The following is a 21,564-nucleotide window of genomic DNA, read 5'->3' as shown; positions in this document are numbered from 1 at the left end:
GGAAAAATGAGGACTTGAGAACGATATATTTATTAACTTCATGTTTTTTTTTGGTTACATGTTAGTTTTATTCACAAACCAAATACTAATTTATATAGACAAAAATAGAGAAAATAAAAAATAAAAATTTGCAAATGAAATATTTCATACCTTCATTTACTTCTTTTTTATAACAAACCAAATCTATATGATGAAAAGAAAAAAGGATAATTGTGAATGTGAATCTTCATGAAACTAATATGAATTTATAGGCAAAATAAAGGAATACCATAAGACATCATAAACTTATAAATTTAATTTGGAGGTTGTGGATATAAAATTATGAGAGATATAAATATGATTAAAAGTAGAAATTAAAGAGGGGCAAGTCATGATTAGTAACTCCTAGTGAATAAATTAAAAAAATAAAAATAAAAATTCTTAAAATGTAAAAAAAATTATTATGATTTCGTGATTAGGAGTAAGAGAAACAAATAGAAAAAAAATATAGAGAGTTTTTATATAAATATTTCCACATTAATAAATATTTATTTTTATAAATAAAGTAATATATTTTTATAGTAAAATAATTAATTTAAATTTAAAAAAGTCAAAAATAAATAAATTATATTTCTCCTTTTATTATAAGTAAGATAAATAAATAAAAAAGATGAAGAGTTTTTGTTATAAATGATCCCCCATTAACAAAATATTTATTTATAATAAATTTTAGTAATCCTTTTTATGATATAATAATTAATTTATTAAAAAAAACTAAAAAAAAAAGAGTAAAAAACTAAATACAAATGAAGATCATAGAAAGGTGTCACATCACCTTGTCTGTGATCGCTCATTTATATTGATATATTGATTTTCAAATATCAGATTAGAGGTCAAGTCACTTACCAGTCCCACCAAATTACAATCCGATCCAACTAAATTAACCCGCCTCAAAATTGACCCGACCCACTTCCCTTTTAACCCAAAACCAGTCAGCGCCTTTGTCTTCTGCACTGTTCCGGCGAAGAGCTTCTAGCTCCGGTGAACCGGAGCAACTAGCAACGTGGATCTTGTTCTTTTCAGGCTGGTGCTTACTTTTTTCTACTTGATTTTGTGTATAATCTTTTTTTTTTTGTATATAAATTTGTTTGATAATTGCTTTAGTTCAGTAAAATACCGCAATTTAAACTTGTTTTTGCTGTTAACTTATGATTCCAAGTTTGAAGATGAATATTTTATGGAGTGTAAATTCCACTATGTCAAGTTGGAAATGTTTATGAAAATTACATGAAATTGAGTTGTTCATGATACTTCTTTGCCCAAAAAAATTGATTCTTTTGTTTTTTGAAGTCAACTTGTCTGCTTTTGTTGACAAAGAAAGCTATTAACATAATTTAAGATTTAAAAAAACAAACTTTTTCATCCACAATTTGCAGTTTCTTTCTATTATCAGAACTACAATCTAAATAAACACAATGTGTGTTTTTCTTTTTCAGACAGTACAATTGAATCCATGGCATCTTCTTCCTCTTTTGCGAGTAATTCACAAAACTGTCCTCGATGGAAGTACGATGTCTTTTTAAGTTTTAGAGGTGAAGATACTCGAAAAACATTTACGGGTCATTTTTACGAAGGTTTGAAAAATAGGGGAATATTCACCTTTCAAGATGATAAAAGGCTAGAGCATGGAGATTCCATCCCAAAAGAACTCTTGAAAGTTATCAAAGATTCTCAAGTTGCACTCGTCGTTTTCTCAAGGAATTATGCTACATCGAGGTGGTGCTTGAATGAACTAGTGAAGATCATGGAATGCAAGGAGGAAAAAAATGGACAAATAGTCGTACCAATCTTCTATGATGTGGATCCATCACATGTTCGATACCAAAGTGAGAGCTTTGCAGAAGCATTTGCCAAACATGAAGTAAGGTATAAGGGTGACGGTGATGAGGGGATGCAGAAGGTGCAAGGATGGAGGAATGCCCTAACTGCTGCCGCAGATCTAAAAGGATATGATATCCGTGACGGGTAAGTTAGAAACACATATTTGCTTTTTAATGAAATGGGAATTGGAATAATTTCCATTCAAATATGGATGCTTCTGTGAAACCTAGAGATATTCTACTATAGAACAAGAATTTATACAAAGAGAATACAAAATAATCCTTCTAATGTATACAAGTTTTACAACATTCATACTTCAACTATAGAGTGTTGCTATTAGCCTATTACCATGAACTACATTGTTTCCTATTTGATTAAGGTATGAAATAGTCACTAATAATTGACTTTCTCACTTTCTCCAAAATCAATCTTCTTATTTATGCAGGATCGAAGCAGAGTATATTCAACAGATCGTTGATCACATCTCTTCCAAATTATGCAAGAGTGCTTATTCTTTATCTTCGTTGCAAGATGTTGTGGGAATAAATGCTCATTTAGAGAAACTAGAATCCCTACTTCAGATAGAAGTCAATGATGTTCGGATCGTAGGGATTTGGGGAATAGGTGGAGTTGGTAAAACGACTATAGCAAAAGCCATCTTTGATACTCTATCTTGTCAATTTAAAGCTTCTTGTTTTCTAGCAGATGTTAAAGAAAATGCAAATTATAATCAACTGCATTCTTTACAAAATTCCCTTCTCTCTGAACTGTTAAGAAAAAAAGATGATTACGTCAATAATAAGTATGATGGAAAGTACATGATTCAGAGTAGACTTTGTTCTATGAAGGTGCTAATTGTGCTTGATGACATAGATCATGGTGATCATTTGGAGTATTTAGCAGGTGATGTTGGTTGGTTTGGTAATGGCAGCAGAATTGTTGTAACAACTAGAAATAAACATTTGATAGAGAAGGATGATCCAATATACGAAGTGTCTACACTATCTGATCAAGAAGCTATTCAATTGTTCAATCGACATGCTTTCAGAAAAGAAATTCCAGATGAACGTTTTATGAAGTTCTCGTTGGAGGTAGTAAATCATGCTAAAGGCCTTCCTTTAGCCCTCAAGGTGTGGGGTTCTTTGTTGCATAATAAAGGCCTAACTCAATGGACTAGCACTGTTGACCAAATTAAGAAAAACTCCAGTTTAGAAATTGTTAAAAAGCTCAAAGTAAGTTATGATGGTTTAGAGCTTGAAGAGCAAAAGATATTTCTAGATATAGCATGTCTCTTACGAGGAAAAAGAAAAAAAATAGTCACGCGAATCCTTGAGAGCTGTGGTTTTGGAGCTGAACATGGATTGGATGTCTTAATTGACAAATCTCTTGTGTTCATCTCCAAAAATGATGAGATTGAGATGCATGATTTGATTCAAGATATGGGTAGATATGTGGTAAAAATGCAAAAAGATTCGGGAGAACAAAGCAGACTCTGGGACGTTGAAGATTTCGAAGAAGTGATGGTCAACAATACTGTAAGTAGGCTAAACAATGCAATAATATTCAATTTTTAGTCTTCATCTTCTACTTTTTATTTAAAAGATGAAAATTGTTGGTACTGTCTTAATTTCAACTTTGTTCTATCACTACATGAAAAACTTTTCGATTTGACTCTAAGAACTTGTCAAAAATTGTATTACAAGAAATTGGATTATAGAATTAATTGCATAAAGTATTTCTCTTCAGCGATAATTTTCTTAAGAAAGACCTAACTAATATGTACACTTAAGTTTTTGTTAATGGTGCTAGCTTTTACGTGCAATAATAAGTAATGCAAAATGATGATATTTGTCATCACAGGGAGTTAGAAAGTAGTCATATTGGCATGCAGATTTTATACTTTGTAGACTAATGAACCTTTTTCCAGGGGACCAAGGCAATGGAAGCAATCTGGATATATAATGTTAAAAAGCTATGCTTTACTAAAAAAGCCATGAAAAACATGAAAAGGCTTAGATTATTATCCATCTTCGGTTTTCAGGCCTGTGATGACTCCATTGAATACCTGCCCAACAACTTGCGCTGGTTTGTCTGTCGTAGTTATCCTTGGGAGTCATTCTTAGAAAACTTTGAACCTAAAAAGCTTGTTTATCTTGATCTCCAGAGCAGTTCGCTGTGTAAATTATGGACTGGAGCAGAGGTACTATTATTGAATTCATCTTTAATTATTTATCTTTTTCTCAGATACATAAATAGAATCTCAAAGTTGACAACAACTTCTAGATGGACATCTTAACTATTCTAATGACTATACGTACACTTTTTATTATTGACATAAGTGTCTTTTGAATACCCCAATCGGGCATGGAAACACATGTAACATACAATTGCTTCAAATTGGGTGATTTATTAACCAACTCTAACTGTTAAAAACATATATAGGGATGTTATTTTTCCTTTTTGTGTGTTTCATTTATTTGTATGTGTTGCTTTCAAATGGGTCGGTTTTTAATTTTTGCTCCTAGAAAATGGGCCGGTTATTCTAATGCGTTAAGGAGCAACAAATAAGGGTTACTTGTTAAATGCCATATAATTGTGGACCAACAAATAAAGGTTGCTTGTTCAATTAAATGTAATAGGGGAAATATCAAGCCTGAAAATAAGGTTAGGAGCAAATTTGATTCAACGAGAGTATTTTGATTTCTTTCTAATGTCTTGAGGATATTTTTGACCTTTTTTCATTTCTATACACACTTTTATTTAGCTTCTCAAACATGTAATATCGATATAAAAATAAAGTAAAATGATTTCTAATTTCACACAGAATATTGTGTTGATTCTCATGTCTGAATGTCCTTACTCATTTTTTGTGTAAGGGATTAAATTAATCACAAAGGTCATTTGATTCTTTCTGTATTCTGAATAGTTCACTAATATTTCTGTGTTCTGAATAGCAGCCCAATTCTCATTCTTTCTGTGCTTTGAATAGCAGCATTTGCCGTCTTTGCGAGAGCTAGATCTCAGCTACTCTAAAAGCCTGATGCGAACACCAGATTTCACGGGGATGCCAAATTTGGAGTATTTGTATCTGCGTAAATGTAAGAATCTTGAAGAGGTTCACCATTCCGTGGGAAGTTGCAGAAAACTCGTTCATTTATGTTTGACTTGTTGTAAACGCCTTAAGAGGTTTCCGTGTGTTAATGTGGAATCTATTGAACGTCTTTACCTAGATGAGTGCTATGGTTTAGAGAAATTTCCAGAAATCCTCGGAAGAATGAAGTCAGAGTTAGAGATCAGGATAAACTGGTCTGGGCTAAGGGAAATACCATCATCTATTATTCAGCAATACGCATGCCGTCTTACAAAGTTAAATTTGAGTTCTATGCAAAACCTTGTAGCTCTTCCAAGCAGCATTTGTAAGTTGAAAGGTTTGCTGAAGCTAGATGTGTCGTTCTGCTTTAAACTTGAAAGCTTGCCAGAAGAGATTGGTGATTTAGAAAACTTGGAGGAGCTTGATGCCAGCTATACCCTAATCTCACGACCTCCGTCTTCCATCATCTGCTTGAACAAGCTTAAATTGTTGACTTTTTCCAAACAAAATTTACAATGCGGAGTGTCCTTTGTGTTCCCTGAGGTGAATGAAGGGTTACGCTCATTGGAAGATCTGGATCTCAGGTACTGCAATTTAATAGATGGAGGACTTCCGGAAGACATTGGATGCTTATCCTCGTTGAAAAAATTGTATCTCAACAGAAATAACTTTGAGTATTTGCCTCAAAGCATAGCCCAACTTAGTGCTCTTCAATCGTTGGACTTGTCAGATTGCTACAGGCTGAAAGAGTTTCCAGGTTTCATGGGGATGCTAAACTTGAATACTTTGAAACTCAATGGCTGCAATTTAATAGATGGAGGACTTCCAGAAGACATTGGATGCTTATCCTCTTTGAAAGAGTTGAATCTCAGTGGAAATAGTTTTGAGTATTTGCCTCGAAGCATAGCCCAGCTTGGTGCTCTTCGATCCTTGGACTTATCAGATTGCAAGAGGCTTACACAGCTGCCAGAATTTCCACAGCAGCTACATACAATCGATGCAGATTGGAGAAATGATTTGATCTGTAATTCGTTGTTTCAGAATATCTCATCATTACAGCATGACATTTGTCCATCAGATTCCTTATCAGTAAGAGTGTTCACCTCTGAGGGGGATAATATACCAAGATGGTTCCACCATCGGGAAGATGGTAGAATTATATTTGTCAATTTGCCTAAAAATTGGTATGTACGTGACAACTTCTTAGGATTTGCTGTATGTTTCTCTGGCCAATTTATTGATGGCATAGCTCACTTGTTCTGTTATCATGGGAGGCCGGTGACGTGTATCGCCCAGAAACTTGCCTTATCCACTTCCATTCCTTCAGAATATCTTCATAAACATGGTATTCATTTTTTCTTGGTACCTCTTACTGGCTTATTGGATAAATTGAAGGCAAATGGAAAAACACCAAATGACTTTGGGTGCATTAAGTTAACTTTTCCTGAAGAAGCGAAGAAGTGTGGACTTCATTTGTTGTATAAACACCATCACTCTGTGACCAGAATCTGTCGAATACTCTGAAAACATTACAAGGTATTTGATCATGCTCTAACTTTAGCAATACACTTTTTGTCGGGGGCATTTTCATATTTGTACCAAGTAAAACTGTATTCATTTACTGCAAAGCCAGTATTCTGCTTTTTCTGAGTATCGCGATTTTTACTTTGTTGTATGTTTTTTGATTTTGATGCTGTCTCAGAAATCTCTGTTTTGATGTAAATACCTCTCTTGTTATGGTAGGGAAGTTGGGAATAAGATGAAACAATCAAAGTGCAGCACAGTGTGAGACGGTGGGGGAAGCTGGAGTGAAGTACTTGAGGTTTGTCTCCCTCGTGATCTCTTTCAATTCCTTTTGAAGGAAAATGTGAAATATAAGATGTTGTGAAATCATTGTGATTAGGAATATTTTCTTACTGTCTGCTGTTTAGCTTTTTGACTTCGATCTTTATAAAAGTAATAAGTAGCGTCTATATCTCCATTACTTATTATAAGTGGTTTCACTCTTTTGGTTTTTGATACTTTTGCAGTGCAAACTGGGATCATGGTACTTTGAGAACAACATCAGTGAACTCCAGCGTATGAAGGACACATGTTTCTTCTGTTTGTAACAGAACAACTAGAGTCTTGGCCTGAGAAAGAGATTTGCGAAAGAACTTGGTATGCAATAATCCGTTCTCTTCAAATCTACATATATACTAGTCTTATTAGTAAAGGTGACACGACACCTCTTTTACACCAGAATACCACGTTCCATTAAATTACTATCTTCACATTTTCTGATGAGTAGCCTGTCCTAAATCCAACTACAGATGAATATGTGTGAGGCAATAAATCTAAGCCAAAACGGGTGAAACGATAGATGCATTTTGATCTATTAGTAAGTCGTCTCACATCACAAAGCAAGCGGAGCAGAGGGGAACTATTTCCAGAAATCTAGTACTTCCAGTGGTAGATTATGATCTAGCAGTCTGATGAAGTTATCATGACATTTGTAGATAAATTAACCACTTAAATTACGTTAATTTTATGAATAGCCCTTAATTAGATAGACACTTTCTTATTCTAATTTTTTATGGCTCTTTGTTAGTGGAAAAGGGCAAAAGTAAACAGAAGAAAATGTATACTATTCAGAAACCACAAGTCTCCTTTTTTTAGTAACAAAAAAAAAAACAAACTTACACACTGTATAATTCAATTATGAAAAGACTATACTGTACACTAAAAAATGTTAGAGAATACTATTAACTGATTAAAGTGTACTTTCTCTAGTAGCTTGAACTTTTAGATGAGATATTCATGCGCTTTAAAAAAAACAAAACTATACAAAAAAAAATACAGCATACTCTAAAAATAAACTAAAATTAAGAAAAATTATAGAAATTATACCTCTAAAGGTAAGTTTCTGCTAAATTTCATTTCATTTATTCCATCCATAAATTAGTTTAATCAAGGAAAGGACAAATCTCTTTTATTGGTGGAGGGTGGGTAGGTGGTCTTTGGAAGAGTTTTCTACTTCTTTTAATATAAAACTGTTGAGATTTTTTTAAAGCTTTTGTCCTCTTCTAGTCTTTATTTATAGTTGTTGATTCTTCCTTTCCACTCAAGTAGGCTTAGGGCCTTTGATTTCATAAACTAAATAATTGATTCTTTTGTTTTTCAAAGAGTAGATCATCTTTCATTTTCTTTCTATTACCACATCTACAATCTATACACACAATTTGTGTTTTCTTTTTATTAGACGTATAATTGAATCCATGGCATCTTCGTCCTCTTTTGCGAGTAATTCACCGTACTGTCCTAAATGGAAGTATGATGTCTTTCTTAGTTTTAGAGGTGCCGATACTCGGACAACATTTAGTATGAAGACTAGCTACACATACTAGCTAATTTATGGTCATCCAAGTATACAAAATTACTTGCTAAAGTCACTTGTGTTGATTTTGTATATTTATATCAGTTTATTTACTCAATGACATTGTTACATAGTAATATTTTGAGGAGTCGATTTATGTGTCTTGTATCATGATTATGCACTTATCTTTTGTAGGATTGAATCAGAATGTATCCGAGAACTTATAGACGATGTTTCTTCCAAATTATGCAAGACTTCTTCATCTTATTTGCAAGATATTGTGGGAATAGATACTCATTTGGAGAAAGTAAGATCCCTGCTAGAGATGGAAACTAATGATGTTCGGATTTTGGGGATCTGGGGAATGGGGGGAGTCGGTAAAACGACTCTAGCAAGAGCTGTTTTTGATACACTCTCACCTCAGTTTCAGGGTGCAAGTTTCCTTGCAGATGTAAAAGAAACTAACACAGATGAAATGCATTCTTTACAAAATATCCTTCTCTCTGAACTGTTAAGGGAAGACAAAAAATATGTGAATAATAAGGAGGAAGGGAAGCGTCTGATGGCTCATAGATTTCGTTTTATGAAGGTTCTAGTTGTGCTTGATGACATAAATCATTATGATCATTGGGAGTATTTAGCAGGGGATCTTCGTTGGTTTGGCAGTGGGAGCAGAATTATTGCAACAACTAGAAACAAGCAAATTATAGGAAAGAATAATGTAGTATATGAAGTGACTACACTACTCGGACATGATGCTATTCAGTTGTTCAATCATTATGCTTTCAAGGCGAAGCTCCAGATGAGCATATTAAGGAGCTGGCGTTGGAGGTAGTAAGTCATGCTAAAGGCCTTCCTTTAGCGTTGAGATTGTGGGGGATTTGGTTGCATAATCAAGATACAACTATGTGGAGAGAAGTTGTAGATATGATAAAGAGAGAATCTAGTCCAGACATTGTTAAAACCCTCAAAATAAGTTTTGAAGGTTTGCAGGATAAAGAGAAAACGATATTTCTAGATATCGCATGCTTCTTTAGAGGGATGAGGAAAGATGAGGCCATTGAAATTCTTGAGAGCTATGATTCGGGGGCCCATATCAGATTGCGCGGTCTAATTGAGAAATCTCTTGTATTCATCACTATATATGATACAATTCAAATGCATGACTTAATTCAAGACATGGGTAGATATGTAGTGAAAAAACAAAAGGATTCCGGAAAATGTAGCAGAATATGGAATGCTGAAGATTTCGAAGATGTGATCGTCAACAGCACTGTAAGTAGGCTAAATACTGCAATAATATTCATTTTTTAATTTTCATATATCAAAATTCATTTGTCTTATATTATCAAGCCATGAATTAGTCTAGTAGATGTTTAGACCATCTCCAAATTTTACACCAAATTCTATATTTGGTGTAAAGTTTGGTGTTTTGAGCTCCAATCCACATCAATTTTTGCACCAAATAACTTTTTGAATATTATAATATTATTTCATTAGACAAACTTTTAATTGAACATTACATAAAATTGTATGTTTTAATTAAATCTCTTGAATATTTAATAATTTTGTATGTAATACTTTGGTAATATTAATTTTAGATATAAAATTTAGCTTTTCTATAAATTAATTTTTGTATATATGACTTTTTTTAAATATTAAATTTATGTTAATTCTACTATAAATTATAATTGGATATGAATTACTACAATTAACTTTCAGAAAAATTAAAAATGCAAACATATAAATTTTTAAACAAATAATACAATGTACTAAAAAATAACCGAAAATAATAAAATTCAACAAAGTAGTAATTGACATACATCAAAATTGAAATATAAAATACATATTAATTTTAAAAAGTACAACGAAATATAATACTTTTATATTATACGATTATAAAAAGAAATAATATGAATTATATATGGTGAATGTTTTAGAAAAAAAATTTGTTTTATAAAATAAGAAATAATAATATAATAATGAAGAGAGAGCAAGAACATTTCTTTTTGGTGTAAAATTTGGTGCATTCGGAGATAGAGTAAGAAAACATTGATATTGATAATTTGATTGTACATGATCTTTTTATAGGTGACCATGGCACTGGAAGCAATCTGGTTTACTAATCCTGAAGAAGTATACTTAAGCAAAGACGCAATGATAAATATGCAAAGGCTTAGGATATTACGGATACTACGTCCATGGGGTTCCCAAAGTGATTTAAAAGATGACTCTATTGAGTACCTTTCCAACAACTTGTGTTGGTTTGTCTGGTATGGTTATCCTTGGAAGTTATTGCCAGAAAATTTTAATCCGAGAAGGCTTGTTCATGTTGATCTCCGATGGAGTTTATTACATTATTTATGGAACGAAACAAAGGTACGATTCTATTTCAGATATATACTTTCTATTTTTAATTGTCCTAGAATTATATATGATTCCTGTTTTTAAATGAAATAAGTTATTAATCTCATAAACTCAAACTAATGTATTTTACATTATTTTGGTTTGTACATTCTCATATTATAATTGCAGTCTAACCTCTTGCATCTATTAAAGAAGATACAAAAAAGAAATATGTTGGATAATCAAGTATAGCGGAAATTTAAATGTGCACCAAATAAAACATGCTAAGATTTAGGTCATCTTTTAGATATTTTACCTTTTATTTATTTATTATAACATGATTTTTATCTAGTTTCTGAGCATGTACTTTCCATCTCTCTCTATGTATTTTACCTTATAAGCATGAACTTTTAATTTGAATTTCAAATTAATATAATATTTCTAATTTAGGTTGTGACTTTTTCAATGAGTTGTGATTTTTTTCGATAAGTTGTGACTTTTTTCAGAGGGTTGTGATTTTTCGTTGAGTTGTGATGACTTTTTCAAAGAGTAGTGACTTTTTAATAAGTTGTAACTTTTTCAAATAGTTGTGACTTTTTCAATAAGTTGTGTTTTTTCAAAGTGTTGTGACTTCTTGATTGGGTCATGATTTTTCAGATAAGACACAAAAAAATTTGTTCACACTATCCTTTGTTGACTATAAATAGAGGGACTTCCTCTCATTTTTCAACCACATTTTTTCTAATCTTCTACTCCTCTTCGTCTTGCATTTTAAATTTTGTGTGATTTATTGTCGTTGAGTGAGTTCGAAGTTAAGCGAAATTTGGGGTACCACTATTCTGATGAAGTAAGTCGTTCTATCCTAAGAGGGTATATTCCACAGCCTCGAGTACTTGAGGAAAATAATATAATTTTAGTGATATAATAATTATTTTTTTGCTTAATATATACATTAGTATTTAATGTTCCAATATATGAAGTTAACATGATGTAGTCTAAATTCATTTGTTTTTGTTAATAATTTCTCTTGTGATGTAAATATATACTTTTAAATATATTTTTCCAAAATTTAGAGAATTTTCACGATTTATTTTTTATGCTCAAGACAAAAGAATGACTTTTAACCAATGCTACTTATGTGATTTAGACTCTAAGGAGGTTTGCTCCAAAATAGTTATTACTATGTAAACATTATCCATTTGTTTTACTTATTTAGTATTTCTTAATATTTCAGTATTTTAGACGAAGAAAATTCATATGACTTAAAATAATGTCCTATGAAGTTTGTATTAGTTTATCTAAATTATTTATTCAATAGCTAATTTATGAGATAAATATTTTCATTAATACAAATATATATTTATATTTAAGAAGATATTTGTATTTAAATTAAAGTATTATATATGTCAGAAATGTATTATCAAGCTAAAGAGATCTTCTAACTTCAAAATATATTATTTTAAAATATTTCGAGATCTTTTTTTAAAAAGAAAAACACATAACAAATGTGAAGATATGTGAATATATAAAATGTAATTGTTCACTTCCATGTTCATGTGACATCTAAATAATTTAACGTAGAATACACATAAAATATATCTGGTTAGATGACAAGAAAAATACAAAGCAAATATTGTCTATAAGGTAAAATTAGTGAGACAAGACTAATTTTTTTTTTTATTGAATCTCATCAAATTGAAATAAATATATAAATAATTGCATTTAACTAATAAAAATTTTCATTGAACATCTTCGTAGTTTGCGTGAATAAGAGATATATATGATGATCCACATTGAACATGCATAAAAGAATATGCAATATTATTTTTTGTTAAACTTATTATTCAAATATTCACTTAAATAAGCAATACTATTTACTATAACATATATTTTTTAAATTGGTAACATAGTAAACAATTTCTCATTTCAGACGTTGAGTTGTAATGTAAACATTTCGTTTACTATCATTTCTTTCTGTGTTTTGAATAGCTGCAGCAATTTATGTCTCTACGATGGATAGATCTAAGTGAATCCAAAAGCCTGAAGAGAACACCTGATTTCAAGGGGATGCCAAATTTGGAGTATTTGAATCTAAGGAAATGTACGAGTCTTGAAGAAGTTCATCCTTCCCTCAAGTATTGCAAAAAACTGATTGAGTTAAATTTGTCTTTTTGTACCAAACTTGAGAGGTTTCCATATGTTAATGTGGAATCTCTTGAATCTGTGAATCTAAGCTTCTGTTGTAGTTTAGAGAGATTTCCAGAAATCCTTGGAATAAGGAAGCAGGGAACTGCCATAAAGATTAGGATGTCATACTCTAGGATAAGGGAACTGCCATTTTCTTTCTTTGATCTCCAACCTCATCTTACAGAGCTACATTTGAATGGTATGGAAAACCTTGTATCACTTCCAAGCAGCATTTGTAAGCTGAAAGTCTTGGTGAAGCTGAATGTGTCCAACTGCTCAAAACTTGAAAGCTTGCCAGAAGAAATAAGTGATTTAGAAAACTTGGGGGAGCTTGATGCCAGTTATACTCTAATCTCACGACCTCCGTCTTCCATCATCCGGTTGAACAAGCTTAAATGGTTGAATTTTGAAAATAATAAATCAGACGATGAAGTGAACTTCGTGTTCCCTCCCGTGAGTAAAGGGTTACGCTCATTGGAATATCTGGATCTCAATTACTGCAATATAATAGATGGAGGACTTCCGGAAGACATTGGATCCTTGTCCTCTTTGAGATACTTGCTTCTCGAGAGTAATAATTTTGAGCATTTGCCTCAAAGCATATCCAAACTTGGTGCTCTTCGATACTTGGAATTATTAGATTGCAAGAAGCTTACACAGCTACCAGAATTACCACAGCAATTAGACATAATAGATGCAGATTGGAGCAATGATCGGATATGTAACTCGTTGTTTCAGAATATGTTATCATTGCAGCATGACATCTATTCTTCACATTCCTTGTCACTAAGAGTGTATGGGAGTTTGGAGGAGGATATCCCAAGTTGGTTCAACTATCAGGGAAGGGGCACAAGTGTATCAGTCAATCTGCCTGATAATTGGTATGAACCGGATAAGTTCTTGGGGTTTGCTGTATGTTACTGTGGCGAATATTCTTTTGATTGCATCACAGCTCATTTGATTCCCTTATGTGATGATGATGGGATGTCGTCAATGGCCCAGCAATTTGCCTTATCCAACCATTTAGATGAATCTGTGATTATTTTTTTGTTGGTACCTCTTGGTGGCTTATGGGATGCATCTAATGCATATGAAAAAACACCAAATGACTATGGCTGCTTTCGGTTATTTGCCCCTGGACAAATAAAGGAATATGGAGTTCGTTTGTTGTATAAAGATGAAGCTGAGCTTGGGATTGGGATAAGGAAGTGCAGATATGAAGAAGAGGCCACTTGCTCCTCTTCTAAGAAACAAAGGTCACAAGTAGATTAAATATAGGTAATTAAATTGTGCTCTCTCTTTAACAAAGTGCAGATGAATGGAAAGACATTTTTATTTTAATTACAAAGTGTCACACTCTTTTTCTATTTTAACAAGTGCAACAAACACATTTCTGAAAATAATGTAATCTAAGCAAAGAAACACTGCTACATATAATGTTTATCCTCTTTGGAAGGGTTGTATCTCAAGGGAAATAATTTTGAGCATTTGCCTCAAAGCATATCCGAACTCGGTGCTCTTCGATTGTTGGTATTATCAGATGGCAAGAGGCTTACACAGCTGCCAGAATTTCCACAGCAATTACTCACAATAGATGCAGATTGGAGCAATGCTTCGATCCGGTTGTTTCAGAATATCTCATCATTGCAGCACGATATATCTGATTCACATTCGTTATCACTAAGAATGATTACTATTGAGCATCATGGGACAAAGATCCCAAGTTGGTTCCACCATCGGGGAACACATAAAACTGTATCAGTCAATTTGACTGAAAATTGGTACGTACATGATAACTTCTTGGGATTTGCTGTATGTTACTCTGGCAGGATAACTAAAACCAAAGCATACCTGATTCCCTTATGCAATCGGATGTCGTGGATGATCCAGAATTTATCCTTAACCAAGCATCGGAAGTACCATACAGAAACTTTGCAGCTCTTTCCGACAAGCCTAACTCTTGATTTTGGTGGTGAAATTGTTTTCTCTCTCTCTCTCTCTTTATGTAATTCTCTCCTTCTGTTAGCTACTGAGTCTTCTTTCATAACCGATAAGTTTTTATTTTCGTTCGTCTTTCTCCTATTGGCAGGAGCTCACCAAATTAATCCTCCATCTTGTCTCCGTTTGTGCTGAGCCATCATTAACCGTGGTGAGTTAAAGGATGTGAGCAAGTTTAAATTTTTAAACTTTGCATGTTGAATATAAAATGCATCTTGTCTAATTGCATCTTTATTGATCCTCAAGTAAAGCAACCCTTTGGAAATGTGTGTTTGAGAAGCCCTGAGTTATTTTAACACTCCTTAATGTTTTGAATTAAATTTATAAGTTCCAAGATGATATGAATATACAAATGTGTAGTAGAACGGATCTATTGGAACTTAATTGAACGGTTGGAGTAATTGATCACGTCTTTGTGCAGATGTATATTCAACCGATATCTAGATTTTACCGTGTTATCATTTGTAGGTGTTATAAGTTCACAGAAAAAAAGCAAAGTGTATTTCCCAAAGGTAGCAACTGATCCATGGCTTTAAAACTTACTACTACTTCATTTTGGTGCTCTCTCAAAGAGGCGTGAGACAGGAGTGAAATTGAGGTTTGTCTCCCTCGTGATCTCTTTCAGTTCTCTTGTACTTGTTTTGAAGGAAAATGTGAAATATAAGATGTTGTGAAATCATTGTGGATTAGGAATACGCTATTTTATTTTTTATATTACTGTCTGATGTCTAGCTTGTTGATTTCAATCTTTATGAAAGTAATAAGTAGCATCGATATCTCGATTACTTATTATAAGTGGTTTTAACAAGTTTCACTCTTTTTGGTTCTTTATTACTTTTGCAGTGCAAACTGGGGCCATGAGAACAACAACGCTGGTAACTCCGCCTATGAAGGACACACTTTTCCTCTGTTTGTAACAGAACAACTAGTAATTTGTTGTTTCAAAATATCTCATCATTGCCGCATGACATTTCTGCTTCAGTCACTAAGAGTGTTTACCACAAAGGGGAATATCCCAAATTGGTTCCACCATCCGGGAATTGGTAGAATTGTATCAGTCAATTCGCCTGAAAGTTGGTACGCTAGTTATAACTTTGTGAATCTGAACTGCAACAAAATTAGTCATAGTATGTATAGCTGTTCTTAACTCAACTCCTCATTCGATCCGATCTTCAAGGGAGGGAAAATGTCTGTATGGAGTATGGCTGGAGATTCTAACATTAGATTAGGTCACACAAATCATTGTTCTCTTATGTCACGAGATTGACTAGCTCACAAGTTTTTTATTATATATTTTTATGTATATGAAGGTCTTGAATATCGTTGGAGTCGTGGATGTTGTCAGCAGAGAAGGGACTCATCGAGCTGCAACGATACAGTAAGGACTCTCACTATTTTATTACATGTAACTACTCAAATCTAAGGAGCTGTCTGTCTGTTGTCTAACTTGTTGACTTCAATCTTTATGAAAACAATAATTAGTAACACTGCATATGAACGTCTTTGTTCAAAATTTAAGCTGGTAGCTCCTCTCTTTTTTTCCCCATTGTTTTTATTTGCTTAGGTTAGAGTATTACTCCATAAAGATATTTGATGTTCCTGATTGAAGAAGAGGAGGAAGTTGTGTTAATTACAAGAATGTTATGACTTGCTAATTTCTTTGATTTTATCTAATAATAATATTTCATTACTCGCTTGAAGTAGGAATCAAAATATATATGTTGATTTCAGTTTATTTGTAGAATTGTTTTTTAAATAATCCTCATGAGTTACATTCATTATATCAGCCTCTCTAATTAGTTCGAGAGAAGAGTATTATAAAGAATATAATTTCATGTAGTAGTTGTAGCTTCATTCATATTGGATCTTAATATTAATAAAAAGAGCATTGTGAAACTTGACTTTTCTATACCAGAAAGTAGAAAAAGTGAAGAGTTGCGAGATATAGGAATTGAATATTACAATTCTATCTCTACATTAAATTTAAATGTTAAATTATTTAATAAGCTAAATATTGAATAGTAAAATCATCATATTAGTACATGATTCAATCATTATGCATTTTTAGTCAATTTTATAATTAAGGATGTGTTCTTTTATTCGGAAGATATATTGAATTTTCTATTGTAAAAATATTGATTTTTAAGTAAATGTCATATGTCATTTGCAATACAAAAATTATGTAAAATATATTGGAATAAACCTGCGAAGCACGTTTTCAGATGAATGGAAAGACATTTTTATTTCTATTTTAATAAGTGCAACAAAAACATTTCTGAAAATAATGTAATCTAAGCAAACAAACACTGCTAGCTACATTATTGATCCCCTCCCTATTCTCATTTCTGGTTCAATGTATTACCAATGTCTAGCACGAAACGATATTTCACGTCCGATTTCAAAAGACGTTCCAACGCGGTGTTGACGTACTCCATTGGCACGACTTCAATATCTGGTGTTATGTTATGCTTTGCCGCAAAGTCCAACATTTCTTGAGTCTCTTTCATCCCTCCTATGCAACTTCCAGCCACTAGCTTCCTTCCTGTTTTCCGTATATACAAACTTTAGGAAAGACCGTCTGTTGCACTAAGCTTCTGCTATGTGCATGAAAGACCACATTACATTATGTATACTTTATTATTTGAAATCTTGAATTTGCTTACCCATAAGTAGAGGAAACACGGGCAACTCCACCGGTTTTTCTGGTGCACCAACCATAACAAGCTTACCATGAGATTTCATCAACATAAGTAATGGAAGAATAGGGTGCACCGCAGATACAGTGTCGATAATCCCATCCAATGTGTTCATTGCAGCCTGTTCGTATATAAATAGACGAACAAACAAAAGGTTAGCCCCATTCAGATAAAACTGTCACACACTTCAACACAGAACCAGAGAAGGCGGAGATTGTGAGTGAGTTCAAAAATCTCAATAATAAGAATCAGGCGAAGACACTACTAACTAAATAAAAGTGCTCTCTCAAATAGATTAAACACTCAGATAAGATGATCACAGAGTTCAATGATAACGAGTAGCCCCCATTCTCGTGTTTAAATTGTTAAACTAGCATAACAACTTAAGCTTTCAGATAAAACTGTCACAGTCTTCAACACGGAACCAGAGAAGGGGGAGATTGTGAGTTCAAAAATCTCAATTCCACCATTGTCAGAGATGAAATTTAACATGCTTTTGACTCATGGAAAAAGAATCAGGCGAAGACACTTCTAACATTCAGATAAGATGATCACAGAGTTCAATGATAACGAGTAGTTATATTCACCTTCATCTGCTCAGGATCGCGACTGATCAAGAAAGAGTCTGCGCCCAAACGCTCAATTGCTTCTTTCTTCTTATTAGCAGATGTACTGATGACAGTCACTTTGGTTCCGAATGCCTTTGCAAACTTAACAGCCATATGTCCGAGCCCTCCAAGACCAACAACACCAATGTGCATTCCAGGCTTATCGAGTCCAAAATATTTCAAAGGACTATAAGTCGTAATTCCAGCACATAACAGGGGAGCAGCGTCCATCGACAAGTTTTCTGGCCAACGTACTACAAAATGCTCATCGGATACCATCATATCGGAGTAACCTCCAAACGTGAGGGTTCCGTCTAAGCTATAGCCGTTATATGTAGGAATCTGATGAGGACAGTAATTTTCGAGATCAACGCTACAATTCTCACATTTTCGACATGATCCTACCATACATCCAACACCTACTTTGTCTCCAACCTTAAACTTCTCCACCTTGCTTCCAACCTCAGTTACAACACCAACAACCTCATGCCTGCAATTATATTTACAATAAGTTACACTTTACTCACAAAGTAGATCGAATCGACACAAATTCCGCTAATTTTTACTCACTCAATGTCTCAGTTTATATGACTTACTTTCCTTTTTAGTCTGTTTTCAAATAAAGTGACACATGTAACTTTAAAATATCCATTTTAACCTTACTGAAATGAATTATAGCCACAATAACTTCTATCATTCATTTTAAACTACAAGCTTTAAAAGTCTTTGTTCTTTCTTAAACTCCGTACCGAGTAAAACTAGACAGAGGGAGTAACATGTCCGAACAACTCAGGATTTACTGAGGTATCAAGAGCTCAATATGGCCAAATATATAGACTAAGAACCAAATCAGGATTGCTATCAAATATAATGTGAAGATTGAAAAAATATAGAGAAAAGGGAAACTAGCTAGTAAACAATGTTCTTCGCCGAAAAATAACTTATGTGTGTATATAGCGGATGTTGAATTAGCTTCTTCGTGCCTTAATATTTCTGAATCTCGTCGGTGAAAATTCTAGTTAATATTTTTGGATTTCTTACTATTAAAAAATAACCTGAACTTTTTTTAAACCAAAAGTAAAAGAACAAATTAATTTACCCTGGCACCATGGGGTACTTGCTATTTCCCCATTCATTCTTGAGTTGATGAAGATCAGAATGACAAATTCCACAATACATAACTTTAAATTGCACATCTTTTTCACCTGTCACTCTGCACCCATTTAACACAAAATGATCATCATCAAATTTACAGTAAAACAACAACAATAAATTCAGTATAATCATACAGGCAGGGTCCGAGAAACGTAGTGTCACTAGCATATGAGAGGCGGTTGCTAGTGACAATTACATTTTGTCACTTTTTGTAAATGTCGTCAGAGCCTATAACGATATTTGATTCAATAACAAATAAGCAATACTGATAAATTTATTAATAAATATATTTATTATCGCTAAAACCTATTTTTATTATAACATATGTACTCAGATGTTACCTTAGCTAAGCTTATAGAGAGTTTGTCTTCGATAGAAACGAAAAACACATCATCAAAATTAATTAAAAATAATAATTCATACCTTCTTGAAAAATTGAAAGGAGAAAGAACTCCAGAAGTGTCTCTAGTTGCCCATCCAAATGCCTTAATTGGATGTTCATTTTCAAATGATTTTGCCATTTTTTTTGTTTGAAAATAAAAATATTTTTGTAGTGTATATATAGTAATAAATTATTATAATAGAGAAGAATGTAGAAAATATGGATGATACAGAAGTTGCTTATGTTATGATCCATATTTATAGGATTTTGAGTGAAAAATAAGTGACGTTATCGATGAGGTGTAACAACTAATGACTTACTTAAACAAATTGGATTTTGACTTCTTTTTTTGTGGTCGATAGGTGTAGAATGTTCTTTAGTCCTAATTTGCAGGACTTTTAAAAATAGTTTCACATTATGTTTTTATTTCGAAGTGGATCTAGAGTTTGAAGTTTATCAGTTTTAAAAATATTTTTAACTTTTTAATATTATAATGCATTTAGTGAGATCTTTTAGTGAGGTCCACGAAAGTCGGAAAATACAATGTATGGAAATCACCTTATTCTTAATTTCCATGTACGTAGATGTACAGAGACTACTTTCAAAAGACCCAAAAGATATATGGCATGAAAAAAGGACAACAACAACTTTTCCGTCAAGGTGAAAGTTCTCTTCCCATGACAAGCACTCCTTACCCCTTGTTTCACGATCGCATTTTTTATCTGAGTGTTCAAAATAAACGTATATATGCCACATGAAGAAAGTTGTCAAGCATTGAATAAAGGCATAATACATATATTGGACCCTAAACTTGGCTTCAAATTTTAATTTTGACCTCCAACTTTCATAATGCACAAACAAACACTTTAACTATCCAACTTTTAAATAAATAAACACATGAGTACTACATGACATGTAGGATGACATATAGGACATTTGTGTCTATTTGTTCAACTTTATACAAGTTCAGGTGTCTATTTGTGCACATTCAAAGTTGAAGGACATAAATGTGATTTGAAGCCAAGTTAAAAGACATATTTATGTATTATGCCTTGAATAAAGGGAGTTGAGAGAGTTGGAAAAAGTTGTTAAAAAAGCAACTCATATGAAAATGACGACAATTACAAAATAGTGTGATAACTTAAACACAATATGTTCGATTAATTATTTTTTTCCTTAAATTGCCCCCCAAAAAAAGGTTTTTGAAAAGCTTTCCAAACGTGAAAAACTTAAAGTTAATATTAGTGGCTAAAGAAGATCCACGTAGATAATGTGAAACGATAATTAAAAGAAAATAAAAACATAGTATGAAATTTAGACCAATTAATAATTGCACTTTTCCGACATATTCCCACTATTTTTATCGAGTTATTTTCCCCTTTTTTCCTAATACTTTTTATTTGGACTGTATAATTTTAAATATTAAATTCAAATTGCGGCACAATCACTCTCATGTTTGGTATTTAAACTCAGTATTTATGAAATTTCTATTTTTATAAGAAAATCTTTGTCTGCATTATTATTTAGATGAAATCAAATTAATAAACTTAAGCAATTAAAAATTGAAGTGAGAACACATATTACATCGCCATGATTAAAGATTAATTTGGTATAAAAGACATATATAGTTATACTTTGCATAATTGTGCTCTATAGCAAAAATAAATATGTATATTTTGCTATATATATAAAAAAAATAGTTGTATAATTCGTTATATATATACAAAAGAAAGCATTTGTATACAAAAGATCAATTCTATAATTTGTGTATGTATAAAACGAGAAAGAGAAAGACAAAAGAAAATTAGACAGAAGAATATTTGTATTCTATAATTATAAGTGTATAGGACGAAGATATATATATATATATATATATATATATATAT

The 21,564-nt window shown here is 32.5% G+C and overlaps 2 protein-coding genes across 2 annotated transcripts; one reads left to right on the top strand and one right to left on the bottom strand.

Moving 5' to 3' along the window:
- The first annotated feature begins 856 nt into the window (after window positions 1-856).
- On the top strand, window positions 857-16,537 carry LOC107003580 (TMV resistance protein N-like). Its single transcript, XM_027913049.1, is given in 12 exon segments — window positions 857-1,066; window positions 1,476-2,004; window positions 2,306-3,395; window positions 3,788-4,060; window positions 4,850-6,472; window positions 6,982-7,058; window positions 8,502-9,094; window positions 9,097-9,581; window positions 10,398-10,685; window positions 12,642-14,988; window positions 15,306-15,435; window positions 15,681-16,537. Coding segments are annotated over 9 exon segments (6,411 nt in total). The 5' UTR covers window positions 857-1,066; window positions 1,476-1,492; the 3' UTR covers window positions 14,112-14,988; window positions 15,306-15,435; window positions 15,681-16,537.
- Window positions 16,538-17,052: 515 nt separating this feature from the next.
- On the bottom strand, window positions 17,053-19,902 carry LOC107004699 (8-hydroxygeraniol dehydrogenase-like). The gene is made up of 5 exons (XM_015203007.2): window positions 19,720-19,902; window positions 19,241-19,354; window positions 18,121-18,631; window positions 17,501-17,654; window positions 17,053-17,379 (listed from the first exon to the last, which is right to left on the bottom strand). Exons 1-5 carry the CDS (start codon window positions 19,815-19,817, stop codon window positions 17,177-17,179), a joined length of 1,080 nt encoding a protein of 359 aa, XP_015058493.1. The 5' UTR covers window positions 19,818-19,902; the 3' UTR covers window positions 17,053-17,176.
- Between the last annotated feature and the right edge of the window lie 1,662 nt (window positions 19,903-21,564).

Source organism: Solanum pennellii, chromosome 11 (genome assembly GCF_001406875.1).
Source record: "Solanum pennellii chromosome 11, SPENNV200".
NCBI classification, from domain to species: Eukaryota; Viridiplantae; Streptophyta; class Magnoliopsida; order Solanales; family Solanaceae; genus Solanum; species Solanum pennellii.
The sequence above is the reverse complement of the archived record's forward strand: the minus strand, read 5'-3'. Positions and strand labels throughout refer to the sequence as shown.

Bases quoted from the DNA above. Each gene is read 5' to 3' on its own strand.
- LOC107004699 (XM_015203007.2), bottom strand. From the start codon at position 19,817: ATGGCAAAATCATTTGAAAATGAACATCCAATTAAGGCATTTGGATGG. The intron at 19,355-19,719 runs GTATGAATTATT...AAATGGGTGCAG, and splicing joins CCTTTCAATTTTTCAAGAAG to AGTGACAGGTGAAAAAGATG. The intron at 17,380-17,500 runs GTAAGCAAATTC...TACGGAAAACAG, and splicing joins CGTGTTTCCTCTACTTATGG to GAAGGAAGCTAGTGGCTGGA.